At 45.0% G+C, this 27,898-nt stretch overlaps 1 protein-coding gene and 1 long non-coding RNA gene across 3 annotated transcripts; one reads left to right on the top strand and one right to left on the bottom strand.

Moving 5' to 3' along the window:
• Nucleotides 1-3,347: 3,347 nt before the first annotated feature.
• Gm35198 lies at nucleotides 3,348-17,538 on the bottom strand. The gene is made up of 3 exons (XR_388959.3): nucleotides 17,382-17,538; nucleotides 6,689-6,823; nucleotides 3,348-4,088 (listed from the first exon to the last, which is right to left on the bottom strand). It is a non-coding gene; the product is annotated as a predicted gene, 35198 (long non-coding RNA).
• Nucleotides 17,539-17,770: 232 nt separating this feature from the next.
• On the top strand, nucleotides 17,771-27,118 carry Nme1 (NME/NM23 nucleoside diphosphate kinase 1). 2 transcript variants are annotated; one of them, NM_008704.3, is made up of 5 exons: nucleotides 17,771-17,822; nucleotides 20,106-20,235; nucleotides 22,715-22,816; nucleotides 25,263-25,375; nucleotides 26,530-27,118. In NM_008704.3, exons 2-5 carry the CDS (start codon nucleotides 20,110-20,112, stop codon nucleotides 26,645-26,647), a joined length of 459 nt encoding a protein of 152 aa, NP_032730.1. In that variant the 5' UTR covers nucleotides 17,771-17,822; nucleotides 20,106-20,109; the 3' UTR covers nucleotides 26,648-27,118. The 2 variants fall into 2 exon arrangements, with proteins under 2 accessions (NP_032730.1, NP_001365783.1); NM_001378854.1 differs by lacking the exon at nucleotides 17,771-17,822 and adding an exon at nucleotides 18,018-18,082.
• The last annotated feature ends 780 nt before the right edge of the window (nucleotides 27,119-27,898 follow it).

Raw genomic sequence — 27,898 nt, 5'->3', positions numbered from 1 at the left:
CCTAGTGGCACCTGCCTTTGATCCCAATACTTGGGAAGCAGAAGCAGGAGGATCTCTATGAATTCAAGGCCAGCCTGGTCTACAGAGTGAGTAGCAGACCAGCCAAGACTATATAATAAGACCCTTGGGCTGGAGAGATGGCTCAGCGGTTAAGAGCACTGACTGCTCTTCCAGAGGTCCTGAGTTCAATTCCCAGCAACCACATGGTGCCTCACAACCATCTGTAATGGGTTCTGATGCCCTCTTCTGGTGTGTCTGAGGACAGCAACAGTGTACTCTCATATATAAAATAAAATCATAAAAAAAAAGACCCTGTCACAAAAGACAAAAAAAAAAAAAAAAAGTCTTTGAGTTTTCACCAGGTGCCAGACACAAGCCTTGGGCTGTCTCTCATACTGCAGAATGCTGAAGAACTTTCTGATCACAGCCAGGCAAAAGGACAAGTCCATCAAGATCAGGAAAAACAAGCACGATGATGTGAAATCTGAAGCTGAATGCAGCAGACACATTTCTACCCTCATCATCACAGACAAGGAGGCAGAGACACTAAAGCAGACTCTTCCCCTCGTTTGGCTGTGAAGCGCTGAAACGCAATGGACTTCCTCATTTGACTATACTAAAAATCTTGAAAAACCAAAATAAAAAAAAAAGTTTCATTCAAATCTATTATCTTAGAATTCTAAGGATGGCAAAATTCGTTCTTCAAGCTAACAACTTTCCTTTTTTGCTCCTTTCTCTATTTTTATTTATTTATATATTTTTATTTTATTATTTGGGGGTTGGCAAGACAGTTTTTTTTTTTTCCTGCATAGCTCTGGTTGTCCTGGAATTCACTCTGTAGACCAGGGTGGTCTGGAACTTAGAGACCTGTCTGCCTCTGCCTCCCAAGTGCTAGGATCAAAGGCATGCACCACCATCACCTGGCCTACTTTTCCTAATTTTAACATTTTATTCCCATGGGACCTTATTCACAAAGACGAAATGACCATTTCCAGCCATGAGAGACTACAAATCTCTTCCAGGATCCCCGTAAGACTGAATGATCTCTGACTCTTCCTACCTCTTCTCTTTGTGTACCTAACATTCATTTTAACTGACTCCTAAGAATTATTAAAGAAAAAAGCCATCTGTACAAGCTAGTTCTTGTTACTTGCTTTTATGTGTTCTCAGGCACACGCATGCTCAGAAGGAACTTCTCGATTTGCTAATTGCATGAGTGGTTACAATAATGCATGTGATACTGGCTGTGGTTACTACACATGCTTATAATCTCAGTACTTTGGAGGTGGAGCCAAGAGGAGTGACATAAGTTTAAGGCTAAGCTTGTCTACATAGTAAGTTCTAGACTAGCCTGGGCTAGATATTGAGTGTGTCAGTATGTGAGTGAAAATGTGTTACATACACAAAGCCATTATGCTACTTGCTTTTGGTTCCATGCAGGCCACAATCCAAGTACCCACCTATCCAAGACTGTAACCCAAACCACAAACAGACCCAAAAGCAAACAGGCCAGCAGCTCTGTATCATGTCTATAATCCTACTAGTTAGGAAATGGAAGCAGGAGGATCAGGAGACCAGACTCAGATACACACTGAATTTGAGGACAGCCTGGGCTACATAGACACTATATCAACAAAGCAAAACATAAACATAAACAAAACACTGGAGCCTTAGGTTTCCCCAGCAACACAAAATAATAAAAGGTGTATTACTGTTCATCAGATCAGAATGTATATGTACTGTGGATTAGTTATCCCCACTCCTACCAGTGATCATGAAGTCATTTTCCCAGAGGTCTTTGGGTTTTTGTTTGTTTGTTTGTTTTGTTTGCTTTTCCCCCATCATACTATTTCTATTGATTGGTAATTTCACATAACGCACCCTGATCACATTCACTTCCCAGTCCTCTCTGGTCCACCCCCCACCCCCACCCTCATGACATCCTCCTCCACAAAAAAAAAAAAAAGAAGAAGAAGAAATTAAAAAACAAACCCCCCCCCCCAAACAAGCGCAATTTGTGCTGCCCATATACTGACTAAAGCATGGACAATCTCCCAGTGGCTAGCCCTTAAAGAAAACTGAATCCTTTCCTACCTGCACACCCACCGTAAGCCAACAATTGCAGAGAGCTAAATTTTTGCATCCTTCATAGAAACTTTTAAGACTTCTCTTCAATGGCTTCATGTCTAGAGAAGCCTTCTGTGTGCCTCTTAACTGTGAGTCTGCAGTCATCTATACCACTGTAGAAGTAGCTTCCTTGCCCTTTACTGTCAGCCAGAACACGGAGCACAGACTTCCCGGTGGTTTCTTGCAACAGCATGAACAATGGACATCAACATGGCCTTCTGCTGCAGCATGGGGCACGGACACCAACATGGTCCCTGGCGGCAGTCTGAACAGGCCATGGACATTAACAAGGCTTCAGGTGGCTGCCAGACCATAGTCATCCATGATGGCCTTGGTGGTAACATAGACAAAACCCATCAACATAGCCGTCTGTGGACTTACAGACCACATCATCAACATGGGCTTCACCTGCAGCTCAGACCTCAAAATGGTCTCGGACTACAGGGCAGACCGTGGTCATCACTAGGCTCCTGTAGCTGTAGCACAGACCACGGACACCCTCATGGTCCTTAGTGGCGGCACAGGCCACAAGCATCAACATGGTTTCAGATGGCAGTACAGACAACAGACACCCAAATGGCCTTAGGGGGTAACACAAGCCATGGACCCCAGCTGCAGGAGGACCAGAGACCCCAACACGGCCTCAGGTGTCAGTACAGTCCGTGCACATCAGCATGGCCTTCCTGGCCCCTGCTGGACCACAGATGCTAGCATAGCCTCCAGCTGTAGCCCAGACAACAAACATCCTCCTGGCTTTCAGCAGTAGCATAGGGTTTGGACATTGACATGATCTCCAACACCAGCCCAGACCACATAAAGCCACATAAACCTCGGGCTTCAACATGGCGCAGAGCAACAACATGGACCATGAATACCATCATAGCCTCCAGGGGCAGCACAGATCATGGGGGTCTTACGAGGAGTTCCAGTCCAGCAAATGAATTGTTCTTCATCTTGGACATCCTGTCATTGCTCAGAGCCAGGGCAACGGTGCTGCTGGGCAGCGTATTTCAGGGGAGAGGGGAGGTGCTGAATCTTTTCAACTGCTGCATACCACCCTGCCGACACTACTCGGCAATGACATGGCCTCCTGTCCACCTCAGCCTTCTTCCACGCCTGTCACTGCCTTCGAGTCTTTAGTTCCAACTCCCCTCCACTGCGCATGCGCAGCCCCACGCCTCCATTTTCCCCACCTCTCCATTGCCTTGGAAACTGCGGTGTGTCACACAGTATATATTTTTGCCCATACACCTTTACATACAAATATTCATTACAACAAGTTGTTGGTCTGGTTCAAGGTTTCTGATTTCTAACACACTATAAATAATGGACTCGTTTCAGATATCCTGGCCAGAGTCAGAGAGCCCCTGTGAAACAGGGGTAGGTTCTGTGCCAGCTCCAGGTTGTGGAGTACACCTCCCCACCCTTGATGTGTGTCGTACTGAGGCTTGCAAGGTTTGACCGTTATGTTTGTAGCCCGCAGGCAGCACCACGACCCCCTTGCTCTCCATCTTTTAGCAGAGCAAGCAGCCTAGGCTACAGCTGCACGGCCTCCATGCTGGAGGCTGGCTGGTGGGCCTAGGACTCTTCTGTTCTGCAGGATCCGGATCCTCCACATGTTCCCGCAGCTTGTCGATATGGTAGATGTTGCAGTGGACTGACTAAAAGTGCTGGATCTGGCCCCAAATTGGTCAGCTCAGGCCCACTCAGGTCTTCTGGGCAGCGTCCCCAGCGAGGTCTTTGTATCTACTGTTTCTATAACTATGTCCAGGAATGTGAGAAGGGCCCGACTCCCAAAGGACAACTGTAACCTGCCTTCATGCCTTCGGTGTTTTCCATGTCTCCCTTTTCTCGCCTTTCCCTTCTCAAGAAAGAGTGGTCTTGCTCTTACGGACTCTCCCAGACACAGGAGGTCAGGAGGCGCGTCCCAGACTGCTGTCAGCTGAGTAGCTCCTGGAAAACTGGACGCATGGGGAGAAAGAGTCAGAAAACATTGTAGATGTGGGGCATGCACGGGAAAGGGCACCAGTCATTTGATGGGAGGCAAGCGGGGGGGGGGGGGGGGACCAAGAGGGACAGATAAAGAAAGGGGACAAAGCAGTGACTAGTGGCTTTAGAGGGAGGTTAGGGTTTAATGCATAGAAGTGGATGGTTTGCAGCTAGCCTGGGAGAGGAGACTCTATGATGTCTGACGAGAGTGCTGGACAGGCACGCCAGGCTCCCAGAAAGCCACGGGTTGCAATATTTCTTACTTCCCTCTCTTGAACAGGACACGACTTGCTTTGGCTGATGGGCTGGAAAGAATTGATGAGTGTCACCTCCAGGCCAAATCAATCAGAACTACTGTATGACTTGCTTTCTCTACCCTGCTCTAGTGCACTCTTTCCTGTACTGATGGAGTGAAGTCACATTGGAAGAGCCAGACTCCCAGAGTCACTGTAGGGAGAAAGGTGCTGGCCCCGAAGCCAGCTCAAGATGAGTGAAAGCGTTTGGTTTTATTGAGTCACAGACACTGAGATTTCTTTTTTGTTGTTGCTACATAACCTCACCTAACCTGACAAATTCAAGAGGTGCTCTAGAGATATGGTTTTGCAGAAATAACAGACCACATGCCCCTGAGCCCCCACACTAGGCAGGCTAAGAGGAGGAAGAGCTGCTCTTGGGGAAGACAAAAGTTTAGACTCCAGTGGGCGTCCGGGAGAGCTAAACCACATGAAAGCAAGAAGGAAATGAATACCAAGACACTGCCACCAGTGTTGAGCCTCTTCATCCTTTTCCCACAGACAATCTTAACCTGAAAGCCAATACCAAGGCCAGGGCAACTATAGAGACGGTTATAAGCCAAAAGCGTATAGGTTTGCTAAGGGTTCTATTGAATCTATGCTTAGAAAGTGGTAATAAGATTGTGTGTTGATGTACACCTGTAATCCCAGCACTGTGGAAACTGAGGCAGGAGGATCAGAGTTTAAGGTCAGCCTGAACTACATAATGAATTCAAGGCCAGCCAGGAATACCTGAGAGCCTGCCTCAATTATCCATCTCAGATTCTCTCATTCTCTCTCTTGCTCACACACACACACACACACATACACACACACACACACACACACACACACACACACACACACACACACACACAGTGTGCTCAAGCACAATCTTTCTGGAGAAGTCCAGACACTTGAGATCTGGGGAAATTATTTAACCTTCATACATCTTACTTTTTCTCTCTGTAAAAACAGGATTAAGAGTAGCGTTCACTTGGGAGGCAGAGGCAGGCAGATTTCTGAGTTTGAGGCCAGCCTGGTCTACAGAGTGAGTTCCAGGACAGCCAGGGATACACAGAAAAACCCTGTCTCAAAAAACAAAACAAAACAAAACAAAACAACAACAACAACAACAACAACAACGTAGCGTCCACAAGCCAGGCATGGTGGTACATGTATGTAATCCCAGCCCTCCGGAGGTTAAGGTAGGAGGGTTAATGAGAGTTCTAGGCTAGCAAGGGTTTCTTAGCAAGACTGTTTCAAATATCTCAAACAGGCCAAAAAAAGGACTCATACTCAGATCAAAGTACTCTAGAGGATGAGAGAGGAGGATTGTTGTGAGTTCAAGGTCTGCCTGGGTTATAAACTGAGTACTAAGTCATCCAGGGTTAAGAAAAAAAAAGAAGGAAGGAGGAAGGAAGGAAGGAAGGAAGGAAGGAAGGAAGGAAGGAAGGAAGGAAGGAAGAAGGAAGGGAAGGAAGGAAGGAAGGAAGGAAGGAAGGAAGGAAGGAAGGAAGGAAGAAGGAAGGGAAGGAGTCCCTGCTTCCTATGGTTGTTGCAGGAGACTGTATGATAAACAGTCCCACTCTCACTTCTTTCTCCAATCAGCAAGTACTGCTGAATCTCCCCAAAGCCATTGCCTTCCTCTTTCAGGAGAGGCTGGGGGGGGGGTGGCAGGGGGTGGTGGTGGTGTTGAGGAAGCAAAGGCAGATGAGCCTCGTGGCTCTTAGGACGCTAGGAAGCTCAGGCAATCCCTGTCACTGGAAGCTCCTGCTCTTTGATTTGTAGTTTGCCCCTGGAGTCAAAGGTAGGCAGGTTCATACTTTATTCTTGATTACTGGCAGTGAAAGTTCCCCAGGGGCTCATTCTCAATTAGTATTATAAATGTCCTGTCTTTGCCCTGCCTCCCAGAGCACTTTTCTCGTGCATGGGTATAATATATGAGTTGTTCTGATTCTTTAAATCATTAATAACCAGACCTCCGTGGCCTGGATCAATTCCATTCTCAGTACAGTGTTACAGCTAGCTGAATTGTTTGCCCCAAATTGCATTTAAGAGCAATCATGCCATCTCCTCATTGTTCCATTATGATTTATTTGCACACCCCAGTGACCTTCTCTAGAAGTGCGTCCCAGGAACAAAGCCGTGTGTAATTATGAAGCAACACACAAGAGGTTAAGGGCCCAGGATCTGGCAGTGCAGGGATGGGCTTGACCCTGGTCCTTCTTCCTCCAGGCATCTAACGTGACCCAGTAATTCTTTCCTCCTGAGCCACATGAGGTTTTAGGTTTCCTCACCTGAAAAGCAAGGACATCAGTTTTCCATTGTTATTGTTCCTGTTTTTGCAGTGCGGGTGATGGAACTCAGTGCGTCCCACATGCTCGGACGGTGTACTCCCGATGACCACACTCAGTAATAAGTAGGTCATGCAGCTGTGGGATTAAATTAGTTAATACCAGTGAAATAGATAGGCATCCTGAAGCATACAGGTAACCCCATCACCCAGGAGGTGGGCAAAGATCAGGCGTGTGAGTGTGAGACCAGTCTCAGCTCACAGTAAGCTTGGGACCTTGTCTCAAAACCAAACACAGAACAAACTAAAAAACAAAATATTGGGGCTGGTGAGATGGCTCAGTGGGTAAGAGCACCCGACTGCTCTTCCGAAGGTCCAGAGTTCAAATCCCAGCAACCACATGGTGGCTCACAGCCATCCATAACAAGATCTGACTCCCTCTTCTGGTGTGTCTGAAGACAGCTACAGTGTACTTACATATAATAATAAATCTTTTTTAATAAAAAAAACAAAATATTGGGGGCTGGAGAGATGGCTCAGAGGTTAAGAACACTGACCATTCTTCTGAAGGTCCTGAGTTCGAATCCCAGCAACAATTGGTGGCTCACAACCATCCTTAACAAGATATGACACCCTCTTCTGGAGTGTCTGAAGACAGCTACAGTGTATTTACATATAATAAATAAATAAATAAATAAATCTTTAAAAAAACAAAAATATTTTGGTCTTGCCATAGTACAGCTTTGATAAATACAGATGTGGTAGCACAAGATAGTAATTCCAATACTGTGAAGGCAGAGACAGGAAGATAACTTGAGATTGAGATTAGCCTGGGCTACAAAGCAAGATCTTGCCTCAAAACACAAAATTACCACACATCACATTAATGGTAATTAACATACATATCCCTTCTACTTTTTGTGTGTGTGTGTGTGGTTTTTCAAGACAGGGTTTCTCTGTATAGCCCTGGTTGTCCTGGAACTCACTTTGTAGACCAGGCTGGCCTCGAACTCAGAAATCTGCCTGCCTCTGCCTCCCAAGTGCTGGGGTTAAAGGTGTGCGCCACCACCGCCCGGCTACTTTATTTTTAAAATTAATTTATTTATTCACTTTACATGCGGAATGCTGCCCACATTCTGGTCCCCCCTCACACTCCCCCCATTCCCATTCCCTCTTCCATTCTCCCCTGAGAGGTAGCGCGCGCGCGCGCACACACACACACACACACACACCCCACCGGACATATCCCTTTTTTTTTTTTGAGACAAGGCCTACCAATCTTGATTCATTACCCAGCCCAGCCTATGAGTGCTGATGATTCCATGATGTTTCCTAGCATGGCGGAGAAGGGTTTTATTGTAGATATGAGGGAGAGCTCAGGCAGAGGCATCTGGAAGGGTCCAGGCTGAACATGGCCAGCTGAACAGACCAGGTCATGAGAGGAGAGATGAGGGGGGGGAGAGCAAAAGAGGAAGAGAAGAGAAGGCAAGCAGACTGAGAGGAGCTTGGACCAAGAAGTCGTGAGAACCAAAGGTAGGGCCAAGAGGTGAGGGAACACATGGACAAAATAGCTGGTGTATATGGAATCGTATATTCAGAAGCTGGAGGAGGGAAGGGAAGGGAAGGGAAGGGAAGTCCAGCCCCAGGGCTGGGGAGGCCTAGGGTAGGGGTTAGGGTTAAAAGTGCTGGGAGGAGCCACAGGTATTGTGAGCAGTGTCTTTAGGACAGGCAACCTTGACCTCAGGACAGTCTTCCTGCTTCTTGAGTAGTGAGATAGATACCAGTTATCATCCCTTTTAAAATACTTTCAATGGGCTGGGCAATGGTGGCACACACCTTTAACCCCAGCACTCGGGAGGCAGAGGCAGGCAGATTTCTGAGTTCAAGGCCAGCCTGGTCTATAGAGTGAGTTCCAGGACAGACATGGGTACACAGAGAAACCCTGTCTTGAAAAACCAAAACCAAACCCAAAAAACAAACAAACAAAAACCAAACCAAACAAAACCAAAAAACTTTTCAATGTCCTATAGATAACCTTAGGTAGATAATTCCCAAATCCTGTCCTTGGGGCCTAGCATCTTTTCTAAATGCCCTTTAACTGCTAAAATCTCTCTCTCTCTCTCTCTCTCTCTCTCTCTCTCTCTCTGTGTGTGTGTGTGTGTGTGTGCTACAACATATCAAACAGTCTGTTAAATTTTCACCCAATTACTTTATGTAGTTCATACAACAACCTTATGACACAAGGGCTATTACCCTCATTTAGCAACTCTAGAAACTGATGCTTAGAAATGTCGAGTAACTTGTCCATGGCCACATTTCTAAAGCGGTGACAGAGCCATAAGCCACACCTACATGTTTTGAACACACACCCACACTCCTATGCACTGTCATTACCTTAAGTGCCCATCTAAGACTCCCAGTTCTCATCAGGTCAAATCTTGTCAGTGTATCCTAGGATCCTTCAAAAACACCTTCCTGGACTGTATCACTGTAGAAGTTACGATATGGCACCCTTTGATTACTGATGGTGCCCACTGCCTCCTATTAGACCTCTTTTCTTCCGGTCTCTGTCCAATCTGTCCTCCAGATGTTACATTTCAGTTTTTGAATTTTTATTTTGGGGGACAGTGTGTCACGTCCCCTAGGCTAGTTTGCAACTTGCTATATAACTGAGGCTGGTCTTGAACTCTTGATATCCTACCTTAGTCTCCCAAGTTATTGGGATCACAGGCATAAGCCATTGTACTTGCCTACTCTTTCCTATTTTCTATTTTTTCTATTTTTTTTTTTATGATTCTTTACTGGGGAGAGATGACACCCATGTGGAGGCCAAAAGACAACTCTGTGTAGTTGGCTCTCTCTTTCCAATCCATGAATTCCAGGGATCAAACCCAGGCCATCAGCCTTGGTGACAAGTACCTCTGCTCACTGGCCCCGTCTTCTCCCTTTGGTAATAATTGGTATCACTGATGAAGTCCATTAAATATTGCTTCCCTTATTATTTTATTATATTTAATATATTCAAAAAATATGTTTAGCTAGTCTGATGGCTATTCTTGGTTGTCAACTCAGCAACATCTGGAATTAATTAAAACTTGAGTGACTGGGCACACCTGTGAAGGATTTTTTTTTCTTAATGAAATTGTCTGAAGTGGGAAGAGTCACTTTCAGCTGGGCCCCACTTTCTGCTGGAGCCTATATGAAGGGCATGGAAGAAGAGCTCTTGCTCTTTGCCTGCTTGGTCTCCTTTGCCCTGGCAAGCTCATCTCTTCACTGGCATTAAAGTCTACTTCTTTGGGATTCTGATGTATACCGAAGTCCAGCTAAGATATCAGCTTCATGGACTGAACAGCTAGGACTTTCTGTTGGTAGACAGCCATTGCTGGACCAGCTGGAACAAGCCTAGAAGCCACTCTAATAAATCCCCTTTCTCTCTCTACATCTCTATCTATCTATCTATCTATCTATCTATCTATCTATCTATCTATCTATCTATCTTTATGGATTTATTCTGTAAATTCTGTTCCTCTAGAACAGTGGTTCTCAACCTTCCAAGTGCTGAGACCCTTTAATACAGTTCTTCATGTTGTGGTGACCCCCAGACATAATATTATTTTGTTCCTACTTCATAACTGTAACTTTGCTACTGTTATGAATTGTAATATAAATATCTGACATGCGACACTCCCCCCCCCCAAGAGTTTGCAACTCATAGGTTGAGAATGCTGCTCTAGAGAACCCTAACTAATATAGACACTTAGGGTGACACAAACCTGTAAGTCTAGCATTTGGGAGTCTGAAGGAAGTTTGTAAGCTGTGGGCTACAGAGTAAGTTCTAGGCAGGCCTGGGCGATGTTAGTAAGACCCTGCATCAAAATTAAAAAAACAGAAAAGTAAAAAGAGGTCAGGGGACAGAGTGCAGGGGAAAGTGCTTGCCTAGAATGGATGAAGCCCTGGGTTTGATTCCTAGTAACACAAAAGCACAAAACAAAACAGTAAGAAGAGTTATGTAGGAAAGGCAGTGAAGTCCATGCTAGATATTTCAAGTCAGTCTGAAATCCCTGACTAAGGCTTCTGGACAGGAGACAGGTTAATGAGCCAGTGGTGGCTAATCTCTGTTGTCAACATCTGGAATCAACTAAAACCAGAGCAGCTGGGCATGCTTGTGAAGGACTGTCTCGATTGGATTGCTGAGGGTGGGAAGACCTGCCCTAAATCTGACAGACCATACTTTGATTATTGATGATGGCAGCACCCCATATACAAAGACATGGGAGAAGGAAGCTTTTTGCTTTTTGCCTGCCAGCTTTTTCTCGAGAGCTGCTCAGTTCATTTATCCTACTGCAGAGGCAGGTATGAAATCCTCCTTCTTCAGATTCCAACATAGATGGAAGACCAGCCTCTTGGAGAGACATCCAGCCTCTTGGACTGAGCAACAACCAGATTGTGTCAGGGGACAGTGGTAGTTGCAGTAGGTGGGCCAGATCCTGTCAGGCACTCTAATAAATCATATGTAATATATATACACATATATATATATATATATTAGTTAGGTAATATATATATAATATATATATATATATAATATAATATATATATAATATGTATATATTACCTGACTAATACCATGGCCATAAAACTTTCTTGTAACTTTAAATTCTTAGAGCACTCTGAGTTGGGCCATGGAACATTTACCAGGGGAAGCCCAGGTGGGTTGTGCAGGGCTGGGAAGGAAGGTGAGGGGAGAATCATATAATTAGCATGCTTCCAGGAAGCTGTGAGGCCTTCCGGTTCTTATCCTCTTTCCTTAGAGTCTGCTCAGTAAGCCTCCCAACTCCTAACAAAGCTTAAATACTTCAAAGGAACCTGACTGAAAAACAAAACAAGCCAGTGAGGTGGCTCAGTAGACTCTTCTTGCCAAACCTTCTGACCTCAGTTTGACCCAGGATGCACAACATGGAGGGATCACAGGGCCTCCTTCAAATTGTCCTCTGGTCTCTACATACATACCAAGGTGCATGTCTACCCTAAATGTATTTAAAATTTTTAATAATTAAAAACAAAAGCAAATATAAAATGACAGCCACCCTAGCACACAGAAAGGTAAACAAAACAAGACCCTAGCTCTGTTAGGGCCTTAAAGAGTTTACTGATGAACAGATCTGGAAACCTCAAACTCTCAGGCTTCATGACAGACCTACTGAATGGAACCCTGAGTTTTAGTGAATGCCCATGTGGCTTTTTGGTATACAGATCTTGTAAAAAGCACAATGGAAACACACCCCAACCACTAAGAAGGTGGTTTTATTTTGCACCCGATCTCATTATGGATGGTTGTGAGCCATCATGTGGTTGCTGGGATTTGAACTCAGGACCTTCAGAAGAGCAGTATTACCCGCTGAGCCATCTCACCAGCCCGAGACAGGTTCTTTTTTGTTTGTTTGTTTGTTTTTGTTTTTTTGAGACAGGGTTTCTCTGTGTAGCCCTGGCTGTCCTGGAACTCACTCTGTAGACCTCAGAAATCTCAGAATTCAGAAAAACTCGAACTCAGAAATCTGCCTGCCTCTGCCTCCCAAGTGCTGGGATTAAAGGCGTGTGCCACCACGCCCAGCTCTGAGACAGGTTCTTAATGGATCCTAGTAGCTAGGGATGACCTTGAACTCCATCCTCCTGCTTCCAATATTGAGATTACTCATGAGCACCATCAGGCACAACCCCTTTCCAAAAATGGAAAAAAAAAAATCCCAGGAAGGCCACATTGAGCCCTTCTTTCTCTCATGGTCTACATCTTACCCATCACCCAGACCTGGGCTCAATCAGTGTAAATGGATATTCTAATATATCTTGCTCTTCAGTCAGCACTGTTTGCAAACCATCTTGGTTTGTCACTTGGACTACTATTTTAGTCTCAACTATTTTTTTTTCTGCCACTGGCCGAGGGTGTTGGGACTCACTGCGGGCTGGGCAATAGCCTGAGGCGCTCTCCTCAGGGACCTCTACTCAGATTTGGCCAGGATATTGCTTATATTACAGGAAAGGTTTTCAAGATGAAACACTGTGGAGAAAAGTTAGAGCAGTTCATTGTCCTGGCGACTGAACCCAGAGCTTGCGCATGCCAGAGTGCTCTACTATAGAGCTTACGTCCCGAGCTGTTTATGTGCCTTATATTTTGAAACAAGGTCACACACAATTGCCAGAGCTGGTTTAAAGTCACTCTGCAGCACTGAACTTGTGATCCTTTTGTCTTAGCCTGCCTGCCAAGTTCCTGGAAGTGAAGGGCTGCGTCAACAGACCCACCTTTTTGTTTTGTTCCTTTTTGTTTTGTTTCATGGTTGTTGTTTTTAAGACAAAGTATTGGTTTGAGTGAGATTGGCCCTTCTCAGGCACATATAATTTGAATACTTGTTTCCCAGTTGGAAGTATTTGGGAAGGGTTAGGAGATGTGGCCTTCTTGGAGGAGGTGTGCCATTGCGCTTTGAGGTTTCACAAGCACATGACATTCCCAGTTAGCCATCTCTCTCTTCCTTCCACTTGTAGATCAGTTCACACCTGCCTTCCTGATGCCATGCACCCACCCTAGCCTTCTGCAACAGGGAGCCCCTAATTAAATAATTTCTTTTATAAGGCAACTAAGACAGACCATGTTTGTTCATTTTAGTGACTGTTACTGTGATCAAGTAACCTTAAAAAGGCAACTTAAAGCCAGGCAGTGGTGGCACATGCCTTTATTCCCAGTACTCAGAAGCAGGTAGATCTCTGAGTTCAAGACCAGCCTGGTGTACATAGTGAGTTCCAGGGTAGCCAAGGGTAAGGAAGAAATGCTGTAAATTGGAGGCCAGCCTGGACTACATAGAAAATGAAATACTTCATAGAACAACTACTTCCATACAACGACAAGGAAAACAAAAACCCCAAGCGAAGTAAAACAGGAACAAAAACAAATCAGAAAACTGTCATCCTTGTTACCCACATGGATTCTGCTCTCGTCAGTTTTTCCCGAGTTCATTTAAGTCACATATTTATGACTTCTCAGAACTTTGTTACACATTGTAAGACTCCAGAGAGCCTTAGCTTACTGGGGACCCCTGAGTGAACCACGTGGAGCCGGGATCGATGCAAAAAGCAAGAGGAATTTATTGTTCCAGTGCACTGGATCATCCCAGACACGAAGGAAGCGACCCTCCGGTGCCCATTCAGCAAGTTTTTACAGGGTTTCTAGGGGTGGACTAGAGCATCAGCAACTAGGCACAATATGATTGGCGGAACAGTGCACCCTTTAAATTGATTGGTCTTTAGGGAATGAGGTGACAAGGACTTCCCTTGTCTGAGGTGGGCAAAGGTCCATCTTTAGGAATGTGTTCCCACCGGTAGGTCAGTTCCAGCCCTGTAGTCTGAGGAGTGTTAATTAACCTCTCCCTTCTGGAGGGGCAAGTGTTTCATGACCTTCCCAAAGTTCCTTAGCCGACCTTTCAACATGTACATTTGAGCAATTGCCATCACACTCAAGATACAGAACTAGGCCAGCAACATAATACACTTGAGCCAGCCTGATCTACTTGAGGCCGTTTCCAAACAAACCACACATACACAAAACCAACAATTAACTAACTAACTAACTAACTAACCAACCAACCAGAAGCAACAACTCATGTTTTCTGAAATAGGCTAGGCATAGTGGCTCATACCAATAGTTCTAGCACTCAAGAGACTGAGTTAGCCTGGGCACCATAGTCTCAATCCCCCAATCATTTATTCCAGGATTTCCTTAGATTACCTCTTTATGGAGACATATTTGTACCCTGTATTTATCCCTAACTCCTGGTAACCACTAATTCGTTCCCAATTTCTTGTTATTTAACAATGTTTTATACAGGCTGAAGATATATGTAGCTTAGTGGTAGCATATATACTTAGTATTTATGAGACCCTAGATCTGATCTACCACACCAAAAGAATGCCACATGAATGAAATAATACAGTATTTAATTTTTGCTATAATCTAGGTCTTTCCTTGTTTTCAGAGATGAGATTCTCACTGTTTCCTAGGCTGGCCCTGAACTCCTGACCTAGCATGATTCTTTTGCTTCAGCATCCAGAGTACCCGGGACTGCAGGTCAATTTTCCTTTTTCTCATTTTAAGATTGGGCTCAGGGTTCTGTATATGCTCTACTAATGTTCTGTATCCTCAGCCAGCAAGCAAATTTTTTTTTTCAGTCAGAATAATTTAAATTCCAATTAATAATCTAAATCCTATTTCACCTCATCAATAATATTTAGTGTTATCGAGTACCCGGGACTGCAGGTCAATTTTCCTTTTTCTCATTTTAAGATTGGGCTCAGGGTTCTGTATATGCTCTACTAATGTTCTGTATCCTCAGCCAGCAAGCGAATTTTTTTTCAGTCAGAATAATTTAAATTCTAATTAATAATCTAAATCCTATTTCACCTCATCAATAATATTTAGTGTTATCATCACTGGCCCCTCCTTTTTAAAAATTTTATTTTTCAAGATAGGGTGCTATGTAATCTAAGCGGATTTCAGATTCGTTAAGTGGCATAGGATGACCTTGAGCTCTTGATTTTCCTGCCCTTATCATACCCAGCTTTAAGGCACATTCTTGCTGTTGTAGTTCAGGCTAGCCTTACATGTTTAGCTCTCTTGATTTAGCTTCCCAAAAGCTGAAAGTGGTTGCTATAGTTTACTTTCCTATCTTTACAAGTGTACTGATAACTCATCACGGATTTAATTCATATCTCTCTAATGGCTAATGAAGTTAAACATGTGTGTGTGTGTGCGTGTGCGCACATGCATAGTCTGGAAACCCATACATAAGTAAAACTGGCCTTGAATTCAAGGTTATCTGTTCTTCAGCCCTGAAGGTTCTGGGATCATAGGTATGAGCTACCATGTCTGGTTTTTTTTTTTTTTTTCCTTTCTTCTTCTTTTTAAAAAAGAATTATTTATTTATTTTAGGGATGTGAGTACACTGTAGCTGTACAGATGGTTGTGAGCCTTCAAGTGGTTGTTGGGAATTGAATTTTTCAGACCTCTCCTCACTGCAGTAGCCCCACTCGCTCCAATCAAGTCTGCTTGCTCAGTCCGGCATAAAGATTTATTTATTATTATACATAAATACACTGTAGCTGACTCATTAGATCTCACTACAGGTGGTTGTGAGCCATAATGTGGTTGCTGGGATTTGAACTCAGGACTTTAGAAGAGCAGTCAGTGCTATTACCTGTTGGGCCATCTTGCCAGCCCCCCCCACCCCCCTTTTTCTTCTCAAATCAGTCTTTTATAGTCTAGGCAGACTTCAAACTTACTGTGTAGCTTAGGATGACCTTGAACTTTTGACCTACCTTGGATGTGCTGGGATTACAGGCCTGTGAAACTACACCCAATCTAAGTAAAGTTGGGGATTCAACCTAAGGCTCTGTGCATGCCAAGCAAACATTCTACCCACCGAGCTAGAGACAATAGCTTTTCTTTTCCTCCTCCACACCCCCTGCATATTCTGCCTGTGAAAAGTCTATTCTTGTCTTTTGCCCATTTTATAATTAGACTATGTGTGTTTGACTCTTTTTTGTTTGTTTGTTTTGCTTTGTTTTGCTTGAGATAAGCTTTTGCTAAGTTGTGCTGACTAGCCTGTAATTCACTATATAGATCAGGCTTGTCTTGAAATCACAGAGCTCTTTAACCTGCCTGTTTTTTTGAGAGACATATTCTCTCTATGTCATCCTGGTGGCCTCTAAGTCTTGATGATCCTGCTTCAGCCTTCCCAGTGCTGTGAATTCATCAGGCAAGGCCCTTCTCATTTGACCAACACCCCAGTCCCTCCATTTCATTAAAAACAAAAGACAAAAAACAAAACAAAAAAAGCAAGCAAGCAAACAAACACATCATCTGGGCTGGCAAGCTGGTCCAGTGGCTATGAAGCACACACTGTCCTTGCAGAGGACCCAAGTTCCGTTCCTAGCACTCACATCAGATCACTCGCAACTGTTTGTAACTCCACCGCCATTGGAACTGACCACTTCATACACTGACATACGCGTGTACATGTAAATAAATAATAAGAGGCTGGAGAGATGGCTCAATGATGAAGAGCACTGTCTACTCTTCCAGAGGTCCTGAGTTTAATCCCCAGCAGTCACGTAGTGGCTCACAATCATCTATAATGGGATCTGATGCCTTTTTCTGGCCTGCAGGTATACATGCAGATAGAGCACTCATACATAAAATAAATACATCTTAATAAGCAAACAAATAAATAATGCCGGATGTGGTTATGCCTTTAATCCCAGAACTCGGGAGGCAGACTAAGAGGGAGTCTCTGCGAGGTCATGGCCAGCCTGATCTACACAGTGAGTTCCAGAAAAGTCAGAGTTACATAATGAGACCCTACATACAATAATAACAACAATAATAAAACCCTCCTCCCGCGTTTCCTACCATCAGGTATTCACTATAATTCTTGGCTCTCAGGTAATAACGGGCTTTCTCCCTTCATGTAGGTCCTTTTGATTATCACTTCTGCAGAGATTTCTCAGCCTTAATTTTTTCCCCCTGCTCTGTTCTTTCTTATCAGCACTTGCACTGTGTGTTCACTATCAATTTTCTCTTTATTGTCGCAATTCTCAACCCTACTAGTAAGCTCCCAAGTAAACTTCAACCCTAGGCTCTAGAATGTTCCTACCCGGCACATAGGATTCAGTACATTTGTTGCTTGACAGAATGAAGGGAAGGTGGAATGACACGGCCACTGAAGCTCTAGTTGTGACTTCATGCAGTGTGAGCGCCACCTGTCGGGAAAAACTAGATTTTCTCGGGAACGGAGGAAGTGAGTCACAGGCAGCCGTAGGGGAGAAACAGAAGATGGCCGCCAGACAGGGGGGGTAAAAAAATCCAAAACACCACACCCAGTGTCGGAAGTTAAACACTGGGCGAGTGCTCCCTAGAATGACATCCGACTCCCCAGAAGAAGCGGGGACCGGCGGTGTACCGCTAAAAGGGCTCCCCTGAATCGGAACTGTCCGAAAAGGTTCCGTGCGAGCAGCTGCGGGGAACCACGTGAGGCCGGGGAGCGTTTCCGGTGCGGGCAGTCGCAGCCGGCGGTAAAGCCTTGTCATCTGAAGGGGTAAGAGGGGTCAAGTTGAGAGTCAAGGAGACAAGTTGAGGGTTTAGGTGAATGGGGAGGGAGGTGGGCGTTCACTAAAGGGTGCACTCTCCGCGGGGTGTTAGGGAGATGGCAGGCAGGGAGATGGCAGGCTGTGGCCAGGTACAGACCTGTCAGCTTGATACGCCACGTGGGCTCGCCTTTGTCCGTGGCCGCAGTTCCTGTCCGGCTCGCGGCAGGGCTATGCCTTATTCTCTTTCCAGTCCGCTGTTGGGCACAGAGTTGGTACTCGGGTGGTGCTTGCTGAATGAATGAATGACACTCTCTGTGTGTGTGAATGTGAGTGAAGAGAGAAAGAAAGAGAGATCGGTATGCAGAGGCTTTCATAGAGGATGTTTCAGCCATTTCTGAATAATCTTTCCTTCAGACATTCTCCAGCTAGTCTGTGGCTTCTGTCTTTCTCTTTATGGGGGGCGCGATTGCCACTTAAGGCCTGCTCTTTGCTCCTATTGACTGCGAGACCCCGTGGTTTGGTATCAAAGATAGGTGGACTGGCTTACAGACCGGGCAGGCGAGAGGGACAGGAAGTCAGGAACAAAAATGATCATGCAAAGGTTCATGCATGCCCTAGCTCACATGTGAACCCCAGAAGGTAATTTTGTGGAGCGGGTTCGTGGGACCCAACACATGCTTGTAGTACAACTCAAGGTCTGCTAGGCCGTCTAGCTGGCTCAGGCCTCATTCTTAGGGTATAAAATTAGAGGTGAACCCAAGTTTAGAAAGACAGAGCCAGGAGCCGGTGTTGCTGTCCTCTTAGGTATCGTCTTTCAAGGTGGAGTCTCCTTTCATCTTGTGAGGCAGTGTACCCTGGAAATGGAACATTCTGGAATGGATGTTCTCCAGGTGTCTTCTTCCTGGATGATGCCCCATGTTAGGTATTGGGCTGTGGTTTTTCTCATAATCCACAGTTCATTGGTTAGTTACAATACTCATTGCCCTTTCCCCATAATATGTAATTTAATAAATGTTAATTGCTAGTCTTACATAATGGACTTTCAAGTTTTTATCTTTTTATTCTCTGACAATTTTCTACATGTATGTGATATATTTAGTCATTTCACCCTCTCCCCTTACACTCTCTCATCTAGCCTGAATTCTTCCAACAAGTTCTCTCCTACTTTCATGTCTTATATTTTTTCTCTCTGTGTGTGTGTTTGTGTGTGTTTGAATGAGTTTAATTGGAGTTGCTTGCTTGATGGATAGAGGAGTTATTTGCTGTGGCATGGACAGTTTACCCATGGCTACATCAGTGAAGAGTGCCCCCCCCCCCTTAATTGCCAATAATTGCCAATAGCTCCCAAGGCAGGGATAAGGCCTTGGGCCTTCTGAGTCCCTCCCCAATCTATGATAGAACATAGTCATTGTTTGTTTGCTTTCCCATTTTCTTCTTTTCTTTTTTCCTTTTCTTTCTTTCTTGCTTTTCTTTCTTTCTTCCTTCTTTTCTTTTTTTATGCTTTGCTTTGCTTTTTGAGTCAGGCTCTTATGTTGCCCAGGCTGGTCTGATTTTTTTTTTTTTTCCCTTTTGCCTTAGCCTTCCTAGGGATATAATTACTGGCATGTATCCTCAGGCTTGGCTTTTCTCATTGCATCCTGAGAAGTGTCCCAAATTGCACAGGGCTGGGAAATCTCATTCTTTGTAAAAACCAAAGATGGTTGTCGTGACATATTCTCTAAAACTTTTTTTTTTTTTTTCGTTTTTGGTTTTTCGAGACAGGGTTTCTCTGGAACTCATTTTGTAGACCAGGCTGGCCTCGAACTCAGAAATCTGCCTGCCTCTGCCTCCCGAGTGCTGGGATTAAAGGTGTGCACCACCACGCTCGGCTCTAAAACTCTTGCTGGCTTTAATGTCTGAGGTCAGACCGTCTTGTTCCAGATGTTGCTTTCCCTAGGAAAACCACACCAGTGCAACATCCCCTAATCTGTTTTACTGAAAAAGGTGCTGTCTTTTTGGTGTGTGTATGTCTTAGTTTACATCTCTTTCCTTAGCTCCATCCCAGTAGACGCTCAATAGGAGGTTACTAAATCAATGGAATAAACATTTCAGTTCCTGTTTTTGAGCCCTCCCCCACTTCAGGATATTAATTTGTGGGTGAATGAGCTGGGCAGGGATTGGGATTTTACTGGAGAGATTTGGGGTAGACATAGTAGATGAAAGCCAGCTTTATGGGGGTAATCCGCTTGAAAAGGATCATGATGAGCGAATCTCTTCAGCCCTGTTTCATTTCCCTGCTTGCTTATCCACAGGACCATGGCCAACAGTGAGCGCACCTTCATTGCCATCAAGCCTGATGGGGTCCAGCGGGGGCTGGTGGGCGAGATCATCAAGCGGTTCGAGCAGAAGGGGTTCCGCCTTGTTGGTCTGAAGTTTCTGCAGGTGAGTGGACCTCTGCCTGTGTTGAGTCTTTGGAGCATAGCGGAGCATTGCACAGTAACTTCTGTGCTTGTCTTGTCTCCTGTCTAGACGTCTCCATGGTAGGCTATCTTGGAGCCTGAAACCCTCTCAGTGACTAAGCTTGCTGGCTGAATCTTAGAACAAACCAAGTCATTTAGAGCTTTCAAAAATAGCAAGCTCTCTTTCCCCGCCCCAGCCTGAAGTCCCTCGTATTACTGCAGGGCTGTAATTTCTGACTCAGCTCTGGGTGTTTTAGAGCTCTTGGTCTTTAGCCTCCTAAGAAGATAATTTTAGAGACCATCCTTCTAACTCCCACACTCCACCCTCGAAGTAGGTTGTCAGGAAGAAAGTCTTTGCTTTACTGATTATTATCTGATAGTGCCTAACGTGACTCAGGCATGGTACATTGGGCTTTGGGGGAGAAATCTGCAGTGTTGCTTGTGGGGTGCTTCTCTTCTGACAGAGCAGAGAAGGGAAACAATTCTAACAGTCCTAGGAAATCCTACACATACGTATTTGCCACAACTGGTGTGGAACTCTTCGGATCCTTCCTGGTCATCCCAGGTGCTTCGAGGCCGTGCATACCACCCACTCAGACAGCAGTATCCCAGTAAACGCCAAAGACCGACTGACCAAGAGCCCTTCTTCAGACAAACCTAGGAAAGGTCAATTCTAATTCCCAATGCAAATGTATCAGGGGATAATATTTTTTTTTTCCCATTAAAGCAATAAGATTTTGGTTCCTTGAACATTTTAAATTTGATTTGCAATATTGAGTTGTTGTTCTTGTTGTTATTATTATTATTAGTAGTATTATCATTTTCCTGTTGTTTTTATGTATAGTCCTGGCTAGCTAGGAATCTGCTCTGTAGACCAGGCTGGCCACAAGCTCAAAGTGCTGCCTCTGTCTCTGCCTCCAGAGTGTCAGGATTATAGGGTATACCACCGTGCCTGGATGCAGTGTTGGTTTATTTATTTATTTATTTTTTTACAAATTTGTATTTAGGGGCCGCAGAGATGGCTCAGCAGTTAAGAGTATTGGTGTACTTCCAGAAGTCCTGAGTTCAATTCCCAGCACCCATATAGTGGTTTATGACTGTCTATAAAGGGATCTGATGCCCTCTTCTGGTTTACAGTTGTACATACAGCAGAACACTCATACAAACATTTTAAAGAACTTTAAAAATTGTATTAATGTGTATGTATGTGTGCCTATCTGTTGTAATGTGCACCATGTATGTATAGGGCATGTGATCAGAAAATGGTACCAGAACCCCAGGAACTTGGGTTATAAGTTGTGAGACAGCTGATAGGGGTGGGGGGAACCATACTTAGGACCTCTGCAAGAGCAGCCCCCCTGAGCCATCTCTCCAGCCACCTGTTTCCTTATATGATTTTTTTAGTATAAGGAGTAGACTGTTGTTAATGCTAAGGGAGAACATGGTGGAATAATGAGAGCCAGATGTGGGCTTGCATAGTGAATTAGGTCCTGGAGGTACAGTGAAGTGATGTAGCCATTCATCAAGCACTGTAGTCTATGGTGAGTAGTGAGTACCTGTTTTCTTCTCCACCTCTCATGACAGCTCCGAGAGCTACTCATTCCTGTCCTCACAGTTGCTAGGAGGAAAGCGAGGCTTAAGGAGGTCAGATAATGCGTCTGGTAACACAGACAGGGAAATGGCTGGCACTGTAACTTGGGTCTCTCTGGCCCATAAGAACATTTTTCTCTCTTACCCCCATGTTTCTGTTGGGGCTATGGGTTTGGTGAAGAATGGAGGAAGAGATCCCTGCCATGTCTCTAAAGGACTGTCCCATCAGCAGTGGACTTGAGAAGGCAAGGGAAGCCTGGGCTCTCCCCACCCAAAGAAAGCATGCTCAGTCTTGTAGGCTAAAGGTTATTGGAACCCGTCAACAGAATTGAGTGTCACCAGAAGGGAAGGGAAAGTCTGTGTATGTTAGCTGGTACTTCTCCCAGCCCTCCTGTAGAGTAGGCAGGGTCAGACTGCATCCCTGTTTTGTGCAGGTTTGTTTTTTCAAGTGATGACAACAGGTGGCTGAAGGCTAGGATAGCATATGTGTCTTCCCAGTGCTGGGAATGCAGGTGCAATGCCACGCCCGGCTGGTTGGATTCAACTCTAAGTTACTTTATTCTGCGGCATTGGAAATTCAGAAGTGCTCTGTGGTCATCACTCTTCCCCTCTCCTGATGTGGAGGATGAATCTGGCTATATCTGATCAACTAGTTTCGAGCTCATGTTTTGAGCAGTGAGAGGGATGGGGGAAGAAACCAGCCTTCTGGTTCTTAGGGGTCTGGGGCCAGCTCTCACCATATGTTCTGTTTTTTTTTTTTTTTTTTTTTTTTTTTCCGGAGCTGAGGACCGAACCCAGGGCCTTGGGCTTGCTAGGCAAGCACTTTACCACTGAGCTAAATCCCCAACCCCTCACCATATGTTCTGTAACAGGCTTCAGAGGACCTTCTCAAGGAGCACTACACTGACCTGAAGGACCGCCCCTTCTTTACTGGCCTGGTGAAATACATGCACTCAGGACCAGTGGTTGCTATGGTGAGTCTGTGGGATGTAGATGGAATGACTCATTTGGGAGTAGAGCAGAGCGAGTGTTGCATTTCCTGTTTGGGTGGCAGGTCCTCTTTATTGTAGAGGAAACAGGCTGGTGGGATAGCCAGTCAGGATGAGAATTGCCTGTCTGATCTACAAAGAAAATGTGCATTTGCTTGCCAGCTGAAGACCCAGGACTGGGAGAAATCAGGAGAGACCGGTGTGACTGAAGTCCCATGGAACACGGGGAACTTGGTTAATTTCAATATTCAGCTCATTGGTTTTCAACCTTTGGGTCAAGACCTCTTTGGGTTCGATTGACCCTTTTACAGGATCACCTAAGATGATCAGAAAACACAGATATTTACATGACACTTCATAATAGTAGCAACATTACAGTTATGAGGTAGCAACAAAAGTAATGTTATGGTTGGAGGTCACCATATGAGGAACTGTATTTTAAAGGATTGCAGCATTGGGAAGGTTGACAAGCACTGACTTATTCAAGAATGAGCTTGCCATATCTATGCCAAGCTCCTTCCTAGATACTTTAGACACAGTTTTGAGACAAAATAGGTGTCTGTTTTCATTCATTCTTCCTAAAAATGATTCATTGAGGCAGAGTCTTAATAGGTCGTCCAGCCTGTGTCCTAGACTTCACCATGTAGCTTAGGCTGACCACAGGTACTCCAGGCTGGCCTGGAGCTTTTGATTCTTCCACTTTAGAGTGTATTGGGATAACCACACCAGACACAACTTTGCTTTTTAAAGACAGACAGAAGGTTGGATGGTAAGAAGGAGGATGGGGTGAGAAGTGTTCAGGGACCACATGCTGTCAGGACTCTGCTGTTATATTACCAGGGCTGGGAAGATATGGGAGGTGGCATGGTTAGCATTTTATTTATTTGTTTTGGCTTTTTGAGACAGGGTCAGCCTTAGTCACTGCTCTGTTGCTGTAAAAAGACACCATGGCCAAGGCAACTCTTATAAAAGAAAGTGTAATTAGAGCCTGCTTACAGTCTCAGTGGTTTAGTCTGCTATCATCATGGCAGGCATGCCTGTCTGCATGCAGGCAGACATGGTGTTGGAGAAATTGAGACATCCAGATCTGAAGGCCCCGGAAAAAGGTGCCATTGGGCCTGGCTTGGGCTTTTAAAACTCAAAGCTCACCCCAAGTGCCACACTTCTTCCAAAAAGGCCACATCTGCTAATCCTTTTTAAGAATGCCACTCCCTGGTGATTAAGCATTCAAATCTATATAAATAAGCCTTCAGGGCCATTTTTATTCAAACTACCACATTTCACTTTCTGGTCCCATAGACTTGAAGCTCTCTATCTTAATGCAAAAATGCATTCAGTCCAACCTGAAGTTGGACTTCAGGTTCCCAGAGTCTGTCAGTCTCAGCATGTTTAAAAGTCCAAAGTTCAGAGTCTCTTCTGAGACTCCAAGCAGTCTCCTGTCACCCCTGTAAAATAACAAATGAAAAGACAGATCACATACTTTAAACATACAGTGACAGCATACACATGGCCATTCCAAAACGGAGGAAAGGGAACACCAGGAGGAAATCCTGAAGCAAAGCCAGCTCACCCAGCAGGACGAACTCTTACACTGCCCTCTGCACTTCGCATCTCCGCGTCTGAGGCCAACGTGCTCTTTGATCTCTCCTCCTTTCAGGAGTCCTCCTCCACCTTTTCTTTCTTTCTTTCTTTCTTTCTTTCTTTCTTTCTTTCTTTCTTTCCTTCCTTCCTTCCTTCCTTCCTTCCTTCCTTCCTTCCTTCCTTCCTTCCTTCCTTCTTTCAGAATTATTTATTTATTTTATGTATATGAGCACACTGTAGCTGTCTTCAGACACACCAGAAGAGGGCATCGGATCCCATTACAGATGGTTGTGAGCCACCATGTGGTTGCTAAGAATTGAACTCAGGACCTCTGGAAGAGTAGTCAGTGCTCTTAACTGCTGAGCCATCTCTCCAGCCCTCCTTTCAGGATTATTGGCTGACACACTTCTCTGTCTTGAGCTGTTTCTACAACCCATATGCAGCTTTCCTTGACAGGTATCCCATGACTCTGGCATCTCCAATATCTTGGTGTTTCCAACACAGGGTCTCTCTACGAAGCCCTGGATGTATTGGAACACTCTATATAGATCAGGCTGGCTTTACCGAGATCCACCTGCCTCTACCTCTAGGGTGGTGGGATAACCTCCGTGGCAGTATTTACCATTTCAAAAGATTGCTGGAAGCCACACGGATGGGTCTGAATTGATCTTGGGAGGATAAGAGTAGGGACAGGTAGGTGACCAGCGTCCTTAGTATTGGAACAAGTAGGTATTCTGTTTGTCTAGTTGAATGAGGGGGTCCAGGAGCCGTTGGCTTTGAATTTCCATGTGCCAGGTTTTCTACCGAGAGAGGGTTTCTCCCTTGACTGTATCTTCTGCTGTCCTTGGAGGTCTGGGAGGGTCTGAATGTGGTGAAGACAGGCCGCGTGATGCTTGGAGAGACCAACCCCGCAGACTCTAAGCCTGGGACCATACGAGGAGACTTCTGCATCCAAGTTGGCAGGTAAGACTTGATGCTTTCCACCCCTCTCCAAATCCTAGCTACTTGCCACAGGAATTTGAGCCTCTGAGTCTAGAAATGAACACGATACCACCTGCAGGCCAGTTCATTTTATTTGTTTTATTTTAGCTTTTAAAGTTTACTTTTATTTTTTTTTTCTTTATGTGTATGGATAGTTTGCCTGCATGTATGTGTACCACTTTTGTGACTAGTGCCCAGAGAGGGTAGAAGAGGGCATTGGATTCCCCTGAACTGGAGTTATAGATAGTTTTGAGCCCCATGTGGATCCTAGGAATTAAACCCAGATTCTCTGGAGGACTAACCAATGCTCTTAAAACTGAGCCATCATTGAGCTGGAGAGATGGCTCAGTGGTTAAGAGCACTTACTGCTCTTCCAGAGGTCCTGAGTTTAATTCCCAGCAACCACATGGTGACTCACAACCATCTGTAATGGGATCTGATGCCCTCTTCTGGTGTGTCTGAAGATAGCTACAGTGTACGCACATACATAAAATAAATACAATCTTAAAAACAAAACCCAAGCCAGGAGTGGTGGTACACACCTTTAATCCCAGCACTCGGGAGGCAGAGGCAGGCAGATTTCTGAGTTCGAGGCCAGCCTGGTCTACAAAGTGAGTTCCAGGACAGCCAGGGCTACAGAGAAACCCTGTCTCGAAAAAAAAACCAAAAAAATCCAAAACTCAAAAAAACTGAGCCATCTCTTCTGCTGCTAGTTTAGTTGTTTCTTGAGACAATGTCTAAAGTAGGCTAGCTGGCCTCAAAATTGCTATGTAGCTGAGGCTATCCTTGAATTTCTGATGCCCCAAACCCTTACCCCTCTCTCAAAGGCACTGGCCACTCCACCAGGTTTCAGGTCACTTTAAAATATTAATTTTGTCTTCCTGCCTCTGAAGGCGGAAGCTGATTTGCTTGCTTGGTCCCATTGGCTGTGCCTTTCTTGGACAGAGAGTCTGACCAGCATCTTCCCTGAAGGCTCGGGCTGCTCACAGGAAGTCCTTCTTTCATGTCATTCTGAAGTACTTGGGACTCTGGCTTTTCTGATGCCATGGCCTTCCGCTATCCATAGTCGAGCGCAAGGGGCTATGGGCAGGCTTATCTCTCCCATTTGTAATGATGTCACCTCTCTCCCCACCCAGGAACATCATTCATGGCAGCGATTCTGTAAAGAGCGCAGAGAAGGAGATCAGCTTGTGGTTTCAGCCTGAGGAGCTGGTGGAGTACAAGAGCTGTGCGCAGAACTGGATCTATGAGTGACAGGACGGTGCTGGTTTTCTACCTGCTTACTCTTGTTCTCACAGGCAGGGGACCAGCAACCCTAGATATTTCTGGAACTTCTTTGACCTGGAAGGAACCTTTGGGAGCTGTGACTCCCTGTGCAGTGTTACGTGCCACTGTTAGATTAAAGTGTTTAATCTGTACTTTGTATTGCTGTACAGCTCTGCATTCCTTACCTCCTTCAGGCTTCTGGATAATCTGAGTGGACAGAATGTAAATGTTTTACAAATTACTTATATTGGCCTCATGTGCACACAGAGATTCTTTTCATTTGTGGTTTGAGCCACCACCCTGAGACACAAGGGCATTTCTTTGTCTATCTCCCTTCCTATCACCTGTGTTCTGTTCTCTCCTGGCACAGTCAGACAACAATTTGTGTGGAGGATGTGTGAGGTTGTGAAAACTGTTCTGGGAACAGAGAATTCATTAGAAATAAAGATGCCAAGCCAAGCCTGTTGGCCCAGGCCTGTAATTCTAACACTCAGGAGACAGAGGCAGGGGGATGAATTCCAGGCCAGCCTAGACTACATAGTGAAACCTTGTCAAAACAAAACAAATCAAACAGCTGGGTGTAGTGGAGCATGCTTTTTAATCCCAGCACTGGGGAGGCAGAGGCACTCTCTCAAAAAACCAAAACCGGAAAACAACAATCCCCCACCGGCTGGGGATGTAGCTTAGTTGGAAGAGAGAGTCTGGCCTAACATACACGAAGCCTTGGGTTCTATCCCGAGCACTGCAGAATGGCATGGTAGTACTGTGATCCAGCACTCAGGAGGTAGGATCAGAAGTTCAGAGTTGTCCTCAGCTTTATAGTTTGAGGCCAGCCTGGGCTATACAAGAACTTCTCTTTAAAAAAAAAAAAAGCTGGATGGTGGTGGCTCATGTCTTTAATCCTAGCACTCAGGAGGCAGGGGTAGGTAGTTCGAGATCAGCCTGGTCTGCAGAGTGAGTTCTAAGACAACCAGGGAAAGACAGAAACTCTGTCTTGGAAAAACAAAACAAGCAAAAACCAACAACAAACCAAGAAAATTGTGAGACGTTGTAGCTACCATCAGATCAGAAAACCCATGTGTTCTGTAGGCCTGGGACCGTCAGCTGGTGTCCAATGAAGGGTCCTTCTACTGTGGGGTAGGGAGGTATGTGACCTGACAAAGGGGTAACCGACTCTTCACCCGACAGGTAAGTTCAGTGAAATTTGCAGATTCTCAGTACAGTTGACATTTGGTAACT

This window comes from Mus musculus, chromosome 11 (assembly GCF_000001635.26).
Source record: "Mus musculus strain C57BL/6J chromosome 11, GRCm38.p6 C57BL/6J".
NCBI classification, from domain to species: domain Eukaryota; kingdom Metazoa; phylum Chordata; class Mammalia; order Rodentia; family Muridae; genus Mus; species Mus musculus.
This window is presented reverse-complemented; position numbering and strand designations above follow the sequence as displayed.